This window comes from Acanthochromis polyacanthus, chromosome 7 (assembly GCF_021347895.1).
Source record: "Acanthochromis polyacanthus isolate Apoly-LR-REF ecotype Palm Island chromosome 7, KAUST_Apoly_ChrSc, whole genome shotgun sequence".
Lineage (NCBI taxonomy): Eukaryota > Metazoa > Chordata > Actinopteri > Pomacentridae > Acanthochromis > Acanthochromis polyacanthus.
In genome coordinates this window covers 3,156,327-3,174,280 of record NC_067119.1, presented here as the reverse complement: position 1 = coordinate 3,174,280, position 17,954 = coordinate 3,156,327, and the positions used below count along the sequence as shown (strand labels likewise).

At 41.6% G+C, this 17,954-nt stretch overlaps 3 protein-coding genes and 1 long non-coding RNA gene across 20 annotated transcripts in view; 1 reads left to right on the top strand and 3 right to left on the bottom strand.

Annotated features, from left to right (window-relative positions):
• LOC110972556 (UDP-glucuronosyltransferase 2B31-like) overlaps positions 1 to 17,954 on the bottom strand; it is a 55,979-nt gene that overhangs the window by 15,400 nt on the left and 22,625 nt on the right. For 6 of the 15 annotated variants that reach the window (XM_051950786.1, XM_051950791.1, XM_051950790.1 and 3 more), the window contains one exon: positions 14,570 to 14,849. The exons of 1 other annotated variant lie outside the window; for it this stretch is intronic. In XM_051950786.1, the coding sequence (XP_051806746.1) occupies positions 14,816 to 14,849 (34 nt within the window). In that variant the 3' untranslated portion in view covers positions 14,570 to 14,815. Of the gene's footprint in view, positions 1 to 10,299; positions 12,374 to 13,789; positions 13,940 to 14,569; positions 16,399 to 17,829; positions 17,923 to 17,954 lie in introns of those variants that run through there. 8 more of the 15 variants (XM_051950788.1, XM_051950779.1, XM_051950782.1 and 5 more) reach the window with 7 other exon arrangements.
• LOC127534769 (uncharacterized) overlaps positions 1 to 17,954 on the top strand; it is a 35,385-nt gene that overhangs the window by 15,264 nt on the left and 2,167 nt on the right. Inside the window, exons 3-4 of one of the 3 annotated variants that reach the window (XR_007943185.1) lie at positions 907 to 5,734; positions 11,295 to 11,589. This is a non-coding gene — a long non-coding RNA (uncharacterized LOC127534769). Of the gene's footprint in view, positions 1 to 906; positions 5,735 to 11,294; positions 11,884 to 17,954 lie in introns of those variants that run through there. The other 2 variants (XR_007943186.1, XR_007943184.1) reach the window with 2 other exon arrangements.
• On the bottom strand, positions 153 to 4,540 carry LOC127534765 (UDP-glucuronosyltransferase 2A1-like). The gene is made up of 2 exons (XM_051950800.1): positions 4,402 to 4,540; positions 153 to 1,966 (listed from the first exon to the last, which is right to left on the bottom strand). The coding sequence occupies exon 2, from the start codon at positions 1,950 to 1,952 to the stop codon at positions 372 to 374; it is 1,581 nt and encodes a 526-aa protein (XP_051806760.1). The 5' UTR covers positions 1,953 to 1,966; positions 4,402 to 4,540; the 3' UTR covers positions 153 to 371.
• Positions 5,231 to 8,393, bottom strand: LOC110969048 (UDP-glucuronosyltransferase 2A2-like). The gene is made up of 2 exons (XM_051950802.1): positions 8,244 to 8,393; positions 5,231 to 6,825 (listed from the first exon to the last, which is right to left on the bottom strand). Exon 2 carries the CDS (start codon positions 6,809 to 6,811, stop codon positions 5,231 to 5,233), a length of 1,581 nt encoding a protein of 526 aa, XP_051806762.1. The 5' UTR covers positions 6,812 to 6,825; positions 8,244 to 8,393.

Below are 17,954 nucleotides of genomic sequence, written 5' to 3'. Positions count from 1 at the left end.
AAATCAGCTAAAAAAGATCTTGATTATTGAACAGATATTTGCAGTTGTATTCACCATTTTCACCATTTTTAAGAATTATTATGATTCAAATAAAATGACACAACACATACCCACATGCCATTTGCTTTAAGACGTTTTTTTTTTTTAAATTATTTTTAGTTTATGGCGATAGGAAGAGCACTGCTAAAAAATGATTCAATCAAGCTTCCTGATTTGTTCACTGAACGTCACACTTTAAACAAGATTGTATTTTCACATTCACAGACTTGAGATTGAGCTGATTAACCTAACCTGTTTAGATGCAATCATTAGAAAATGTCAGATATTTGTGCAACAATTTACATTCACAATACGCAAACACATTATATTTATCATTCCTTTTTGCGTTTGTTTTGGCCAAATAGCCTTCGCCAGACAAACTTGACTGCAGCAATTAAAACAGCAAATATGAACAAAACAACTGCCAGCAGGAACGCCGCCACATCGATGGAGTGGTACTGGATCGTGGACATCTTGTAAGACTCTGTCCTTAGGTGGGCCGCTCCTTTGTGCCTCATGACGAACTCGATCCAGAACATGGCCCGGTCCAGCGGCTTCATGGGCTGATCTCGGTGCAGGCTGGACAGAACCTTCATCTTCTCCCTGTAGGACGGTTGGTACAGGACCTCCTTCAGCGCCTCCAGGAAGTTGTCTTTATTCACCGTCGCCAAGTCCAGGGCTTTGGCCACGCCTCTGGCTTTCATCCTGAAGACGTTGTAGGGTTGGTCGAACATGAGCGGCAGTCCGACCACGGGGACGCCATGGTAGATGGCCTCCTGCATGCCATTGGCGCCTCCGTGGGCCACGAACACCCTGGTTTTGGGGTGACCCAGGAGGTCGTTCTGGGGCAACCATTCCATCATTAAGGTGTTGTTTCCCAGCGTGGACGGTCTTTTGCCTTTGTGCCTCCAGATCACCTTCTGGGGAAGCTGTGCGAAGGCAGCAGCGATGTCCTCTGTTATGTCCTCAGGAAGTTTTTCCACCAGGGTCCCCAGCGTCATCACGATGACTCCGTGTTCACCGGAACTCTGAACGAAATCCTCCAGTTCTTTGGGCAAGGGCTTGGCGGGTTTGCACTGGAATCCCGACATGTAGACGATGTTGGGCATGGTGGGTCGCGGCCACTCGAAGGTGAAGTCATTCCTCATGAGCCAGATGTCGGCCGACTGGAACAGCTCCATGTAGTGGACGTCCGGGCCAAAGTGGCGATGGACAAACGGGGTGTAGTTTGGGTCTGTGACATACCAAAATTGAAAACTTGTGAGGAAGTAGATCAACATGTTCTGGACCCGCTCGGTGAAAGTCATTTTGTCAGTCAATTCTGACCAGGGCATTGGGACATAGGATAGTGGAGTAGGTGCGATTGCTTGATGCCCTTCACCCTGAACAGTCCATCTTACATTAAGGACGAGTGGAAGACCCAAACGGTGAGCCAGAAAAACTCCTCCACCGTATGTAGGGTCCGTCAGGACCAAATCGTACTTGGCATCACGGAGGCTCTGCATCAGTTTGTCGTCTGCAAACACTTCCTCCGTCATTACAAGCAGCAGCCTGTGCAGTGCGTGCAACTCATTCACCATTTCAATGTCCAGAGCCATACGAGTCCAAAATGATGCCCCTCGCCGTCGCAGCGCCAGTGTTCTCGTTACATATTCGTCCAAGTTGTCCTTATCAAGACCAGACGCAACATTCAGTGTGATGGACTTGTAGTGAGGAGAATCCTGCCTGATGAACCAGGCATCTGGTGGACGTATCACAGTGACTTCATGACCTCTGGAGTTAAGCTCCTCGACGAGGACATTCATGTTGATCCAGTGACTTCCATCCACAGGGAACACCAAGACCTTCCCTCCATTCACCAAAGCTGCAGAGCAGAGCAGCGCTGCAAGCACCACGAAAGTGGGTCGGTACATTTCTGAAATAGATTCTGACAAGATATATAAGAATGTTAGATCTGTCCTTTTCAACAAGGGACTTGAGTTCAAGAATGTTCATAAGTTCCACAAACAATGAGCACTCTGAGATGTGTCTGATATTGTACCCAGAGCCTGATTGTTTAGTCAGGGCAATGAACTCATATTCAGCTTTCTAACTGACTTTTTAACTAAACATACAAAATAATTTTTTCCATAGAACATCCTGCTCCTCCCTGGTACAGCAACACCTTGTTTGAGGTCTTTTCATTCTTCTGGTAATTACCCACCGTTTGACACATTTGTATAGCACCTTCCTAGTGCCACATTTGGCACAACCTAATTGTTTCAGACAATATGAGCCCATTGAATGATTTATCATTTCAGTGTTTCCTCTCCATTCATTCAGCAGTGGCAGGCCGCCATTCCTACATCGTAACTGCCACTCCTTCAAATTTATTTCTTTCTTTTTTTGCTATTGTCGCAAATACACCACCGCCACATGTCTCCACCTTCACAGCAAAGTTCCGCATTGTGCCGGGTACTCGCGAGTATTAAGGTAAACCACAGATAACTATCTTGCTCAATATCTACTTTTGGTACGCCGGCACCAGGCACCAGGTCAGAGAGTCGGAGGAGTGCCGTCTTGCAAAATAGGACAGCAACTTAACGGAGAAAAACTATTAGCTGAAGATCATTCTTAATATATTTTACAAGTTAAATACACATTCCTAAAATATTGGTGGCCAGCAAACTTTACGTAACATATCGGTAGCTTTAGTTAATCGGGTCCAGTGCCAACTCAGTGTCGCTAACGTGAGTAAACTAATTGATAGCATTAAGCTAATATCTACACACCGTGATATAACTGCTGACTGCGTTTTCAGATGAGCTTGTTCAAATATTTTTTTAAATTTCTTTTTATATTCAGCCTTTAAAAAGCTATTTTCAACTGGCCCTTCAATAAATAGGTTGTACAATTAAAATCTGCTGTCAAGCGTCATTGGTTTGCGCATCACGGCTCCCGAAGACCCTGCCGCCACTGCTTAAAAAAATCCGAAAGGAAACACTACATTTCCATACATATGATCCAGTCAGGATCTTCTAGATTCATGGAGCTCTGCTGCAGTTAATTTAATGGGCAAGTCACAATTTTGCACTTGCAATGAGGAACCACATGTGAAGGTCGGAGGGGTCAATGAAGGCAAAAGTCCCATGTTGTACCATACCTATACGTTATCTCACAAAAGTGAGTACACCCCTAACATTTCTGCAAATATTTGATTATATCTTTTCTTGGACAACAATGAAGAAATTACACTTATACGATGTAAAGTGGTCGGTGTACAACTGGTGTGACTGTGTAAATTTACTGTCCCCTCAAAATAAGTCAACATACAGCCGTTAATGTCTAAACCACTGGCAACAAAATTGAGTATTCCCCAATTGAAAATGTCCAAACTGTACTAGTGAGTTGATGACACAAATGGAGCCCAGTGGACAACAGTCCTTTGCTGTTATTGTTGCTTCAAACAATATGTATTCAAGATTTATGTGTTTATGGGGGTCGAAGTTCGTTGCACAGTGAATTAGGACAAACTGGAATCATAAAATACTCAGCTGAGGGCTCGTGCTGTTGAGTTTGTTAGAGCCAAAGAGCAGTTTCTTGAGGTTTAAACTGCGAGTACCGCAAATAATGATGATAAATGTGTGGGTTTTGTGGCATTTTAAAGACTTGAAAATGCTTTAAATGCCTTACAAAAAGTTTTGAAATTGTTGTAAACAAACATTTGTGCCAGATTTGAGTTCACCAGCTGCAATAAACTACACACACTGCACCTTTTCATGTTTGGTTTGCACTAAGTAACCAGGATCCTGTGCAATAAAATACATGAAAGGTCATGTTCTGTCAGTGAAAGCCAAGAAAAGTCTCTCAAAGTCAGACAGTTTTTGCTCTTGTTTTTTTTTATGGATTACACCACAAGAAATCATTCTGTGAGCTGACAGACGATCTGACAGCATGAGAACACGTCAGAATATTTAGTGCCATAAAACGGTGCAATTAATTAGTTTTTTGTCGGTACAAACTTTACTCATCTCAAATTTTCCATCACTGTTTTGTTTGCCGCAATGATAAATTTTTTTGTGAAGCATTTAGAACATCTTCAAGTATTTAAAAAGTCCATAAAACCAACACAATTTTCATTTTGTTAGTGCAAGTTTAGTAGTAGATTAAACTTGTGAAATCTGCTGCTTTAATTTCTGAAGCTCGGCTCCTGTCGTTGTCAATAGGAAAAATCCGGACTCTGTAGCATCCAGCTGGTTTCAACTCATCACAGGCGAGTTAAACACAACAACAGCTTCAGGGAAAGTTGTTAAGCTTCACACACCAGCAGCCTCGTCACAGTTTCTGCTTGTAAAACTCCTGGACTCTCATATGTGAACTTACCGTGAGTCTACGGCTGACAGGTCTTCAGACTGAACTCGTAGTTTGATGTCCAGCCTTCGTCCCTGCAGAGTATCCGACTGAAGGGTGACGACTCCGAGGAAGCAGGACTTCAGTACATATGCACTGAAATAACACCAGTTCACAACATGGGTCATATCTTGGCCCTTCACATAGTAACATTAACCTCAGTTCAACTGATAAGGTTTTTTTTTATGGTGTGATTGGAAGTTAAAGGTAATCACAGCATTTAACCAAACAGTGCGCTGCCTCATGACCTCCATAACTTCATTGGCTGACTTTACACGACAAATAAATTACATATTAAAACAAATACCCTGAGGTGACGGCGCACTAATAGAACCTGGCTTATAAAAATGACTTAAAATAATTCCAACTTTTAAAAACATCAAAAAACATCAAAATTCAGCATTTTTAAAAGTAGTAATTATTTTTTTTAAAGTTTACGACTGTATGATTTAATGTATTTAAATCAGCTATAAACACAATTAACAGATATTTACAGTTGTATTTACCATTTTCACCATTTTTAAAAATTTGTTAGATTTTTGTAAAATTACACAACACATGCCATTTGTTACGAAATGTATTTTATTTTGTTTGAAGTAGTTTATGACAATAGGAAGAAAAAATGATTCCATAAAACTTCCTGATTTATTCCCTGAAGATTGCACTTGTCACCAGATTGTATTTTCACATTCACAGATTTGAGATGGGGCTGATTAACCTAACCTCTATAGACGCAATCATTAGAAAATGTCAAATTTTTGTACAACAATTTGCACTCACAATACACAGACAGATTATAATATCATTCCTTTTTGACTTTGTTTCGGCCAAATAACCTTCGCCACAGAAACTTGACTGCAGCAATAAAAACAGCAAATATGAACAAAACAACTGCCAGCAGGAACGCCGCCACATCGATGGAGTGGTACTGGATCATGGACATCTTGTAAGACTCTGTCCTTAGGTGGGCCGCTCCTTTGTGCCTCATGACGAACTCGATCCAGAACATGGCCCGGTCCAGCGGCTTCATGGGCTGATCTCGGTGCAGGCTGGACAGAACCTTCATCTTCTCCCTGTAGGACGGTTGGTACAGGACCTCCTTCAGCGCCTCCAGGAAGTTGTCTTTGTTCACTGTCGCCAAGTGCAGGACTTTTGCCACACCTCTGGCTTTCATCCTGAAGACATTGTAGGGTTGGTCGAACATGAGCGGCAGTCCGACCACAGGGACGCCGTGGTAGATGGCCTCCTGCATGCCGTTGGTGCCTCCGTGGGCCACAAACACTCTGGTTTTGGGGTGACCCAGGAGGTCGTTCTGGGGCAACCAGTCCAACATTAAGGTGTTGTTTCCTAGCATGGACGGTCTTTTGCCTTTGTGCCTCCAGATCACCTTCTGGGGAAGCTGTGCGAAGGCAGCAGCAATGTCCTCGGTTATGTCCTCGGGAAGTTTTTCCACCAGGGTCCCCAGCGTCATCACGATGACTCCGTGCTCACCGGAACTCTGAACGAAATCCTCCAGTTCTTTGGGCAGGGGCTTGGCGGGTTTGCACTGGAATCCCGACATGTAGACGACGTTAGGCATGGTGGGTCGTGGCCACTCGAAGGTGAAGTCATTCCTCATGAGCCAGATGTCGGCCGACTGGAACAGCTCCATGTAGTGGACGTTCTCACCGAAGTGGCGATGGACAAATGATTTGTAGCTTGAGTGTGCCATGTACCAAAAGTGAAAACTTGTGAGAAAGTGGATCAAGACATTCTGGACCCGCTCAGTGAAAGTCATCTTGTCAGTCAACTCTGACCAAGGATGGGGGACATAGGATAGTGGAGTAGGTGCGATTGCTTCATGCCCTTCACCCCGAATAGTCCATCTCACATTAAATACAAGTGGAAGACCCAAACGGTGAGCCAGAAGAACTCCTCCACCGTTTGCAGGGTCCGTCAGGACCGAATCGTACTTGGCATCACGGAGGCTCTCCATCAGTTTGTCGTCCGCGAATATTCTCTCCATCATTATTAGGAACTTCCTGTTCAACTCTTGCAACTCTTTCGCCATTTCAATGTCCAGAGCCATACGAGTCCAAAATGACGCTCCTTGCCGTCGCAGCACCAGTGTTCTCATTACAAATTGGTCAAAAACGTCCCTATTGAAACCAGCCGCGACATTCAGCGTGATAGACTTGTAGTGAGGGGAATCCTGCTTGATGTACCAGGCATCTGGTGGATGTATCACAGTGACTTCATGACCTCTGGAGTGAAGCTCCTCGATAAGGACATTCATGTTGATCCAATGGCTTCCATCCACAGGGAACACCAAGACCTTCCCTCCATTCACCAAAGCTGCAGAGCAGAGCAGCGCTGCAAGCACCACCAAAGTGGGTTGATGCATTTCTGAAAGAGATTCTGACAAGACATATAAGTATGTTAGATCTGTCCTTTTCAACAAGGGACTTGAGTTAGACAATGTTTATCAGCTCAACAAACAATGAGCAGTCCTCTGAGATCTGTCTGATATTCTACCCAGAGCCAAAGGGTTTAGTCGGGGCAATGAATGAATCCTGGAAACATTGACTCATTTGTCAGCATTTGCTGCTGTTTTTTTTCAGCTTTTAAACTAACTTTTAACCTAACTTACAAATGAAGGCTTTTCCACAGAAAATCCTGCCCCTCCCTGGTACAACAACACCTTGTTTGAGGTCTTGTCATTCTTCTAATTACTCACCGTTTATACATTTGTATAACACCTTCCTCCTGTCACATTTGTCACAACCGACTTTTTTTAACGATGATGTGACCCCATCAATGACTCATCATTTCCAGACATATGATCCAGTTGGGCTCTTCTAGAGTTATGGACCTCCAATGTGATTTAGTTTAACACACAAGTCGCAACGAGGAACCGCATGTGAAGGTCGGAGAGGTCAATGAAGGTGAAAGTCCCATGTTGTACCATACCTATAATTATCTCATAAAAGTGAGTAAACCCCTCACATTTCTGTGAATAATTGATTTTATTTTTTTATGGGACAACAATGAAGATTTTAATTTAATTTCTTGAGGTTTAAACTGTGACTACCGCTAATAATGATGATAAATGTGTCGGTTTTGTGGCATTTTAAAGACTTGAAAGTGCTTTAAATGTTTCAAATAGTTGCAAACAAACATTTATGACACATTTGAGTTTAGCAGCTGCAATAAACTACAAACATTGCACTTTTTATGTTTGGTTTGCACTAAGTAAACAGGATTCTGTGCAATAAAATAAAATGCATCTTCTGTTAGTGAAAGCCAAGAAAAGTCTCTCCCTGTCAGGCCATTTTTTTTTGTCGATTTCACAACAAATCATTCTGTAAGCTGACAGACGATCTGACAGCATGAGAACACATGTCCAGAATATTTAGTGCAATACAATAGTGCAATTAATTTGGTTTTTGTCAGTAAAAAATTTACTCATCTCAAATTTTCCATCACTTTTGTGTTTGCAGCATTAATAAATGTTTTTGTGAAGCATTTAGAACACCTTCAAGTATTAGAAAAGTGCATAAAAGCAACACCATTTTAATTTTGATAGTAGTAGTTTAGTAGTAGATTAAACTTGTGAAATCTGCTGCTTTAATTCCTGAAGCTCGGCTCTTGTCGTTGTCAATAGGAAAAATCTGGACTCTGTAGCATCCAGCTGCAGCTGCTCAGAGCGGTTTCAACTCATCACAGTCGAGTCAAACACAACAACAGCTTCAGGGAAAGTTGTTTATCTTGACACACCAGCAGCCTCGTCACAGTTTATGCTTCTAAAATTTGTCAACTCTCGTATGTGAACTTACCGTGAGCCTACGGCCGACAGGTCTTCAGACTGAACCCGTAGTTTGACGCCAAGCCGTCGTCTCTGCAGAGTATTTGATTGGAGGGTGTGGACTCTGAGGGAGTAGGACTTAAGTACTCGCTGTTTGACGTTTTTCTGCAGCATTTGGTTGGTCAGTTGAGCAAAGCAGAGCTGAATCAAAAGATAAGCCCTCAAACTCTGCTCTGAATTCCATTTGAGGTTGGTACTGTAGGTGAAATGCGAGATAACGTGAGGAGAGAGGTTCCTAATGTTTGTTTTATTCCCTTTTTTTTTAACCCATCACCTTCTTTGGGCTTTTAAGTTTTAGTTTAAACAGCTGCTGTGACTGTTAAAAATTTAAAACAAAAAAATTACTGACTGTATTTTTCCCCAAATTTTATTCATTTATTTATTTTTTATATCGATTTCTTTATTTAATTAAATGTATTTAATTAATTAATTGAATATATTCATTTTATCTTTTAAAATAGCAATGAAATTACACAATTATGATTCCCTCCTACTTCTGTTTTTTTCATGCTCATTCAGGTACAAATAAATATAAACAATAATAATCTTTTTCTCATTTTACACTGATGACCTTCGATAGACTGTTTCTTTCTTTCTTCCTTTCTTTGTTTATTCATGCATTTGACTATTTTTTCCCCCTTGTTTCTAAAAATACATATTTATCAAACTACAATTTGTCATATATTAAACTATGTTGACAAAAAGTTTCATTATTTTTCCTTGGTTTCTTAATTCTATTTGTGAGACTAGAATTTGCCCTTTACTGCTGCCCTAATTGTTACGGGTTATCACAGAACAACAGCGAGGTAATGTGAGAGGAGTTGGTTTTATTTCTTTTTTTTTAACCCATCAGCTTCTTGAATTCTGGTGGCAGCATCATGATGTGAAGCTCCATGACTCCATGTTCTAGTCACAATATTAAGCATTAAACCACATTTTCTATTCTAGAATACTGAAATAATTTCTAGAATTAACCGTTTAAGAAATTTACGAGTTCAAAACTAGTGAATATACACTGATATACAATAATGGTATGTTTACAGGAACATTCGTCTCAGTGTATTTTTATTTTCGATTGTCCACATGCTTTATTTTTTGTCGTGCAGTGGACTTCATTTCTGTTCATTCACAGATAACAAGCAGCCAAAGTCTGACTGAAGAATACTGCAGTAGCAGAGTAACAGAAAGCTACATTTGGTCTAGAAAAAAAAAACAAAACACCAGAATGTCCAACCAATAATCCAGAAAATCTCATAATCGACACTGAAATTTGCTCATCGACACACCTGCCAAACTTTAAGCTGACCGGATGAGTGTTGTTGTGTAATTATCATAAAATTATGATAAAAACTGAGCTGCTGGTACAAGTAATATGGCAACAGAAAATCTGACAATAAAATCAAGTAAACTGACAATAAAAAGTGAGAGAACACAGAAATATAAAAGAAATGTGAGCAAAAGTCAGTTAGATTTATTTATTATAGCAGTTTACAACACGAATCATATCGTCGCCCTTCACACTGTAAACCCCTGACATTATTACACTTCCATTAATAAGGTGTTTTTTATAGTGTGATTGGAAGTTAAAGGTGATCGCAGCATTTAACCAAACAGTGCACTAACACATGACCTCCATGATCTCATTGGCTGACTTTATAAGACAAATAAATTACATATTAAAACAAATACACTGAGGGGAAGATGCAATACGAGAATCTGATTTTTTTTTAAATGTACATTTTTTTCATCTTTTCTCCTGTCTTGTTAAAGTACAGATACTATCTAGTAAGCAGCAAAAAAAAAAATCTCTATTAATTTACAATGTACAACCGGAAGGTTACACCTACCGTATTTAAAGTTGAAAAAAATGTATTTGCCTGTTATTCAGAAGAAAAAATAAGTCTGCTAAAGACAGAAAAATGTAATTTTTTGAACTGTTCTGTTGAATTCCAGGTTCTGAATAGCAAATCCCACAAAGAAACACAGTGGTCCCTCGCCTGTCGTTGGGTTACGTTCCAGACCTCCTGTGATAGACGAAAATCCGCGAAGTATCGACCATATTGTAACCCTTAAATATTGGTATTACATTAACTGTAAGAACAACAGTTCAAACTGTACATAATATTACAATCAAAAATGAATGTTTTTTAAGATAGTAACTTCTTCTTGACTGCAAAAATCTTTATTTTAAAACTATTTAAATCAGCTAAAAAAATAATGTAAAAAATTCAGCATTTTAAAGAATTTGTTTAACATATGAAATTACACAACACATACACACACCACTTTTTATAATATATATTTCATTTACGGAAGTTTGCGGCAATAGGAAGAGCACTGCTACAAAATTATTCCATAAAACTTTTTGATTTATTCCCTGGAGGTCGCACTTTTCACCAGATTGTATTTTCACATTCACAGATTTGAGATCCTGCTGATTAACCTGATCTGTTTAGACATGGTCATTAGAAAATATCAGAACTATTTGCATCCAAAATATGAAAACAGATTATAAATATCATTCCTTTTTGACTTTGTTTTGGCCAAATAACCTTCGCCAGACAAACTTGACGGCAGCAATAAAAATGGCAAATATTAGCAAAACAACTGCCAGCAGGAACGCCGCCACATCGATGGAGTGGTACTGGATTGTGGACATCTTGTAAGATTCTGTCCTTAGGTGGGCCGCTCCTTTGTGCCTCATGACGAACTCGATCCAGAACATGGCCCGGTCCAGCGGCTTCATGGGCTGATCTCGGTGCAGGCTGGACAGAACCTTCATCTTCTCCCTGTAGGACGGTTGGTACAGGACCTCCTTCAGCGCCTCTAGGAAGTTGTCTTTGTTCACTGTCGCCAAGTCCAGGACTTTGGCCACACCTCTGGCTTTCATCCTGAAGAAGTTGTCGGGTTGGTCGAACATGAGCGGCAGCCCGACCAGGGGGACACCGTGGTAGATGGCCTCCTGCATGCCATTGGTGCCTCCGTGTGCCACAAACACCCTGGTTTTGGGGTGACCCAGGAGGTCGTTCTGGGGCAACCAGTCCATCATTAAGGTGTTGTTTCCCAGCGTGGACGGTCTTTTGCCTTTGTGCCTCCAGATCACCTTCTGGGGAAGCTGCGTGAATGCAGCAGCAATGTCCTCGGTGATGTCCTCTGGAAGTTTTTCCACCAGGGTCCCCAGTGTCATCACGATGACTCCATGTTCACCGGAACTCTGAACGAAATCCTCCAGTTCTTTGGGCAGGGACTTGGCGGGTTTGCACTGGAATCCTGACATGTAGACGATGTTGGGCATGGTGGGTCGCGGCCACTCGAAGGTGAAGTCATTCCTCATGAGCCAGATGTCGGCCGACTGGAACAGCTCCATGTAGTGAATGTCCGGGCCAAAGTGGCGATGGACGAACGGCTTGTAGTTTGAGTCTGTGGTATACCAAATCTGAAAATGGCTGAAGAAATAGATCAACATGTTCTGGACCCGCTCAGTGAAAGTCATCTTGTCAGTCAACTCTGACCAGGGTATGGGGACGTAGGATAGTGGACTAGGTGCAATTGCTTGATGCCCTTCACCCTGGACAGTCCATCTCACATTAAGGACTAGTGGAAGACCCAAACGGTGAGCCAGAAAAACTCCTCCACCGATCGCAGGGTCCGTCAGGACCAAATCGTACTTGGCATCACGGAGGCTCTGCATCAGTTTGTCGTCTGCAAACATTTCCTCCATCATTAAAAGAGAGATCCTGTGGAACTCGTAGGACCCTTTCACCATTTCAATCTCCAGAGCCATACGAGTCCAAAATGGTGTCCCATGTCGTCGCATCTCCAGCGATCTCTTTAGAAATTTGTCCAAGTTGTCATCATCAAAACCACTTGTAGCATTCACCGTGATGGACTTGTAGTGAGGGGAATCTCCCTTGATGTACCAGGCGTCTGACGGGCGCAACACGGTGACTTCATGACCTCTGAAGTGAAGCTCCTCGATGAGGACCTTCATGTTGATCCAGTGACTTCCATCCAAAGGGAACACCAAGACCTTCCCTCCATTCACCAAAGCTGCAGAGCAGAGCAGCGCTGCAAGTGCCACCAAGGTGGGTCGATGCATTTCTGAAAGAGATTGTGACAAGACATGTCAGGATGTTAGAACCGTCATCCTCAGCAATGAGCCGTCCTCTGACATCTGTCTGATATTGTATCGAGAGCCTCAAGGTTTAGTCGGGACAATGATTGAACTGCTGGAAAGTAGACTCATTTGTCAGCTGTTGCTGGTCCTTAAAGAACTCATATTGAGTTTTTTTTTTACTGACTTTTTAACTAAACTTACAATGCTCAATCGGAAGTTGACTTGTCCACAGAAAATCCAGCTCCTTCCTGGTATAAAAACACCTTGTTTGATGTTTTGGTCAGTCTTCTGATAATTACCTACCATGTGAAACATTTGCATAACACCCTGATAGTGTCACATTCAGCACAACCCACTTGTTTCAGATGACATTTGCACATTAAAGGACTTAACATTCCCATACATATAGTCCAGTCGGACTCTTCCTACACCTTCCTGAGTCATGGAGCTCCACTGCAACGGGGAAGCCACGATTTTGCATTTACACTGAGGACCCACATGTAAAGGTTGGAGGGTTCAATTTCGGTGAAAGTCCCATGTTGTACCATAATTATATCTTTCTTTTTCACTTCAGTCTCGGTTTTGCTCGTGAACTAATCTGAAAGATTGGGGCCCATCAAGATATTCTTTATTTGATCGGTATTGGCAGAAACCTGAGCCTGATCTTTTTTTTGCATCGTAGATGGTGAGCACAATTTGAGGAGGCATATTTTGATGAATTGGTGAGTTAACACAAATTGAGTCCAGTGGACATTAGTCCTGTGCTGTTGTTGTTGCTGTAAACATTATGTATCTGGGATTTATGTGTTTATGGAGGTCCAAGTTCAACGCATGATGAATTAGCAAGATTTGAAATCGTGAAATATTCAGCCAAAGGCTTATGATCTTGAGTTTGTTTGAGCAACAGAGCAGTTTCTAAGGGGTTTACCTGCAATTAAAGCGAATAATGATAGTAAACGTGTGAGTTTTGTGACAATGAAAAAGATTCAAACCTGTTGCAAACAAACATTTATGGCACGTTTGAATTTAGCACCTGCAATAAACTTCACAAGTTATACCTTATTCTGTCAATTTTGAACTAAAACACCAGGATTCTGTTTAATAAAACAAATAAAAGTGCATGTTCTGTCAGTGATAGCAATGAAATATGTCTCCCTGTCAGACCTTTGGGGGTTTTTTGCATGTAGATTTCAGAACAGGAAATATTTTTGTGAGCTGCTGTGCACTGGTGTTTATGATGCACAGTCCAGAATATTTAGTGCAATATAAAGGTGTAATTCAATGAGTTTTTTGTTGAACAGAAAAAACAGTTTCAGGAAAAAGTTGTTTAGCTTCACACACCGGCAGCCTCGTCACAGTTTCTACTTGTAAAATTCCTGGACTCTCGTATGTGAACTTACCGTGAGCCTCCAGCCGACAGGTCTTCAGATTGAGCTCGTAGTTTGACGTCCAGCTGTCGTCCCTGCAGAGTATCCAACTGGAGAGTGTGGACTCTGAGGAAGCAGGACTTAAGTACATATGCACTGAAATAGCAGCAATTTACAATGAGTCATATCGTGGCCCTCCACATAGTAATGTCAACCTCAGTTCCACTGATAAGTTGTTTTTTTTATCCTGAGATTGGAAGTTAAAGGTAATCACAGCGTTTAATCAAACAGTGCACTGCCGCATGACCTCCATGACTTCGTTGGCTGACTTTATATGACAAATAAATTACTTATTAAAGCAAATACGATGAGGTGAAGGTTCAGTCAGACTATTTGACTGTTATAAAAATGATTCCAACTTTTAGCAAATGACTTGTTAAAGCTGTAACTGGCAGGACATATAGCTCAATTAATATTGTTAAATAATAAATAATATTTCATTATGGAAATGGTTTAAAGTAAATTAAAAGAGAGGGTGATCCACAAGAAAAACATTTCCCGGCTACTGTAAAAAATCGGTGAAATGCTGCAAGACAAGAAAATATACTTTCAATTTATATTCACATCAAAAATCTGTTTTTTAAAAAGTGGTAAATAGTTTTTTTAAAAAGTTTATGACTATGATTTACTGTATTTCAACCAGGTTTAAAACATAATTACTTAATAGATATTTACAGTAATATTCACCATTTTCACTATTTTTAAGAATTTGTTAAATTTATATATAATTACACAACACATACACACATGCCATTTGTTATAATATGTATTTTATTTTATTTACAGTCATTTCCAATGATAGGAAGAGCACTGCTACAAAATTTTATGTTTCACATCAACCTTTCTGATTTGCTTCACCTGAAGATTACACTTTTCACCAGATTGTATTTCAACATTCTCAGATTTGAGATCCTGCTGATTAATCTGGCCTGTTTAGACATGGTCATTAGAAAATATCAGAACTATTTGCATCCAAAATGTGAAAACAGATTATATATATCATTCCTTCTTGACTTTGTTTCGGCCAAATAACCTTCGCCAGACAAACTTGACTGCAGCAATAAAAACAGCAAATATTAGCAAAACAGCTGCCAGCAGGAACGCCGCCACATCGATGGAGTGGTACTGGATCATGGACATCTTGTAAGACTCTGTCCTTAGGTGGGCCGCTCCTTTGTGTCTCATGACGAACTCGATCCAGAACATGGCCCGGTCCAGCGGCTTCATGGGCTGATCTCGGTGCAGGCTGGACAGAACCTTCATCTTCTCCCTGTAGGACGGTTGGTACAGGACCTCCTTCAGCGCCTCCAGGAAGTTGTCTTTGTTCACCGTCGCCAAGTCCAGGACTTTGGCCACGCCTCTGGCTTTCATCCTGAAGAAGTTGTCAGGTTGGTCGAACATGAGCGGCAGTCCCACCAGGGGGACGCCGTGGTAGATGGCCTCCTGCATGCCATTGGTGCCTCCGTGTGCCACGAACACCCTGGTTTTGGGGTGACCCAGGAGGTCGTTCTGGGGCAACCATTCCAACATTAAGGTGTTGTTTCCCAGCGTGGACGGTCTTTTGCCTTTGTGCCTCCAGATCACCTTCTGGGGAAGCTGTGCGAAGGCAGCAGCAATGTCCTCAGTTATGTCCTCTGGAAGTTTTTCCACCAGGGTCCCCAGTGTCATCACGATGACTCCGTGCTCGCCGGAACTCTGAACAAAATCCTCCAGTTCTTTGGGCAGGGGCTTGGCGGGTTTGCACTGGAATCCCGACATGTAGACGACGTTGGGCATGGTGGGTCGCGGCCACTCGAAGGTGAAGTCATTCCTCATGAGCCAGATGTCGGCTGACTGGAACAGCTCCATGTAGTGGACGTCCGGACCGAAGTAACGATGGACGAACGGGGTGTAATTTGGGTCTACCATGTACCAAATCTGTAAATTCGTGAAAACATAGATCAGCATGTTCTTGACCCGCTCGGTGAAGGTCATCTTGTCAGTCAACTCTGACCCGGTTACAGGGACGTAGGATAGTGGAGTAGGTGCGATTGCTTGATGCCCGTCACCCTGAACAGTCCATCTCACATTAAGGACTAGTGGAAGACCCAAACGGTGAGCCAGAAGAACTCCTCCACCATGCACAGGGTCTGTCAGGACCACATCGTACTTGGTATCGCGGAGGCTCTTCATCAGTTTGTCATCAGCAAACATTTCCTCCATCATTAGAACCACCATCCTGTGGATCTTGTTTGATTCTTTCATCAAGTCAATCTCCAGAGCCATACGAGTCCAAAATGACGCTCCTTGCCGTCGCATCTCCACTGTTCTCATTACAAATTGGCCAAAATTGTCATGATCGAAACCACCTGCAGCATTCAGCGTGATGGACTTGTAGTGAGGGGAATCTGCCTTGATGTACCAGGTGTCTGACGGGCGCATCACGGTGACTTCATGACCTCTGGAGTGAAGCTCCTCGACGATGACGTTCATGTTGAGCCAATGACTTCCATCTACAGGGAACACCAAGACCTTCCCTCCATTCACCAAAGCTGCAGAGCAGAGCAGCGCTGCAAGCACCACCAAGATAGGTCGGTACATTTCTGAAAGAGACATGTCAGGATGTTAGATCTCTTCTCAACTAGGGACTTGAGTTAAAGAATGTTCATCAGCCCAACAAACAATGAGCAATCCTCTCAGATATGTCTCATTGTGTACCGAGAGCCTAAGGATTTAGTCAGGGCAATGATTGAGCCATTGGAAATTGGAGTCATTTGTCAACTTTGGCAGCTTGTTAAAGAACTCATATTGGGTTTGTTAATTAACTTTTTAACTAAAATTACGAAGCTCAAAAGGAAATTGTCTTTTTCACAGAAAATCCCCCTCCTTCCTGGTACAAAATCACCTTGTTTGAGGTCTTGGTCATTCTTCCGGTAATTACCTACCATGTGAAACACTTGCATAACAAACTCATAGTGTCATATTTGGCACAACCCACTTCTTTCCAATGTTATTAGCCCATTGAATGAATTATCATACTCGTACATTTGATCCAGTAGGAATCTTCCTACACCTTTGAGATTCATGGAGCTATTTCATTTAATGGGGATGCCACAATTGTGCATTTTCTACGAGGAAGCACATGTGACGGTCAGAGGGGTCAATGAAGGTGAAAAATCCATGTTGTACTACAATTATATCTTTCTTTTTCACTTCAGTCTCATTTTCGCTAGTGAACTAATCTGAATGATTCAGGCTGATCAAGATATTTTTCATTTGATCAGTATTTGCACAAACCTGAACCTGATCTTTTGTTTTGTTGAGCACAATTTGAGGAGGCATATTTTGATGAATTGGTGAGTTAACACAAATTGAGTCCAGTGGACATTAGTCCTGTGCTGTTGTTGTTGCTGTAAACATTATGTATCTGGGATTTATGTGTTTATGGAGGTCCAAGTTCAACGCATGATGAATTAGCAAGATTTGAAATCATGAAATATTCAGCCAAAGGCTTATGATCTTGAGTTTGTTTGAGCAACAGAGCAGTTTCTAAGGGGTTTACCTGCAATTAAAGCGAATAATGATAGTAAACGTGTGAGTTTTGTGGCAATGAAAAAGATTCAAACCTGTTGCAAACAAACATTTATGGCACGTTTGAATTTAGCACCTGCAATAAACTTCACAAGTTATACCTTTTTCTGTCAATTTTGAACTAAAACACCAGGATTCTGTTTAATAAAACAAATAAAAGTGCATGTTCTGTCAGTGATAGCAATGAAATATGTCTCCCTGTCAGACCTTTGGGGGTTTTTTGCATGTAGATTTCAGAACAGGAAATATTTTTGTGAGCTGCTGTGCACTGGTGTTTATGATGCACAGTCCAGAATATTTAGTGCAATATAAAGGTGTAATTCAATGAGTTTTTTGTTGAACAGAAAAAACAGTTTCAGGAAAAAGTTGTTTAGCTTCACACACCGGCAGCCTCGTCACAGTTTCTACTTGTAAAATTCCTGGACTCTCGTATGTGAACTTACCGTGAGCCTCCAGCCGACAGGTCTTCAGATTGAGCTCGTAGTTTGACGTCCAGCTGTCGTCCCTGCAGAGTATCCAACTGGAGGGTGTGGACTCTGAGGAAGCAGGACTTAAGTACATATGCACT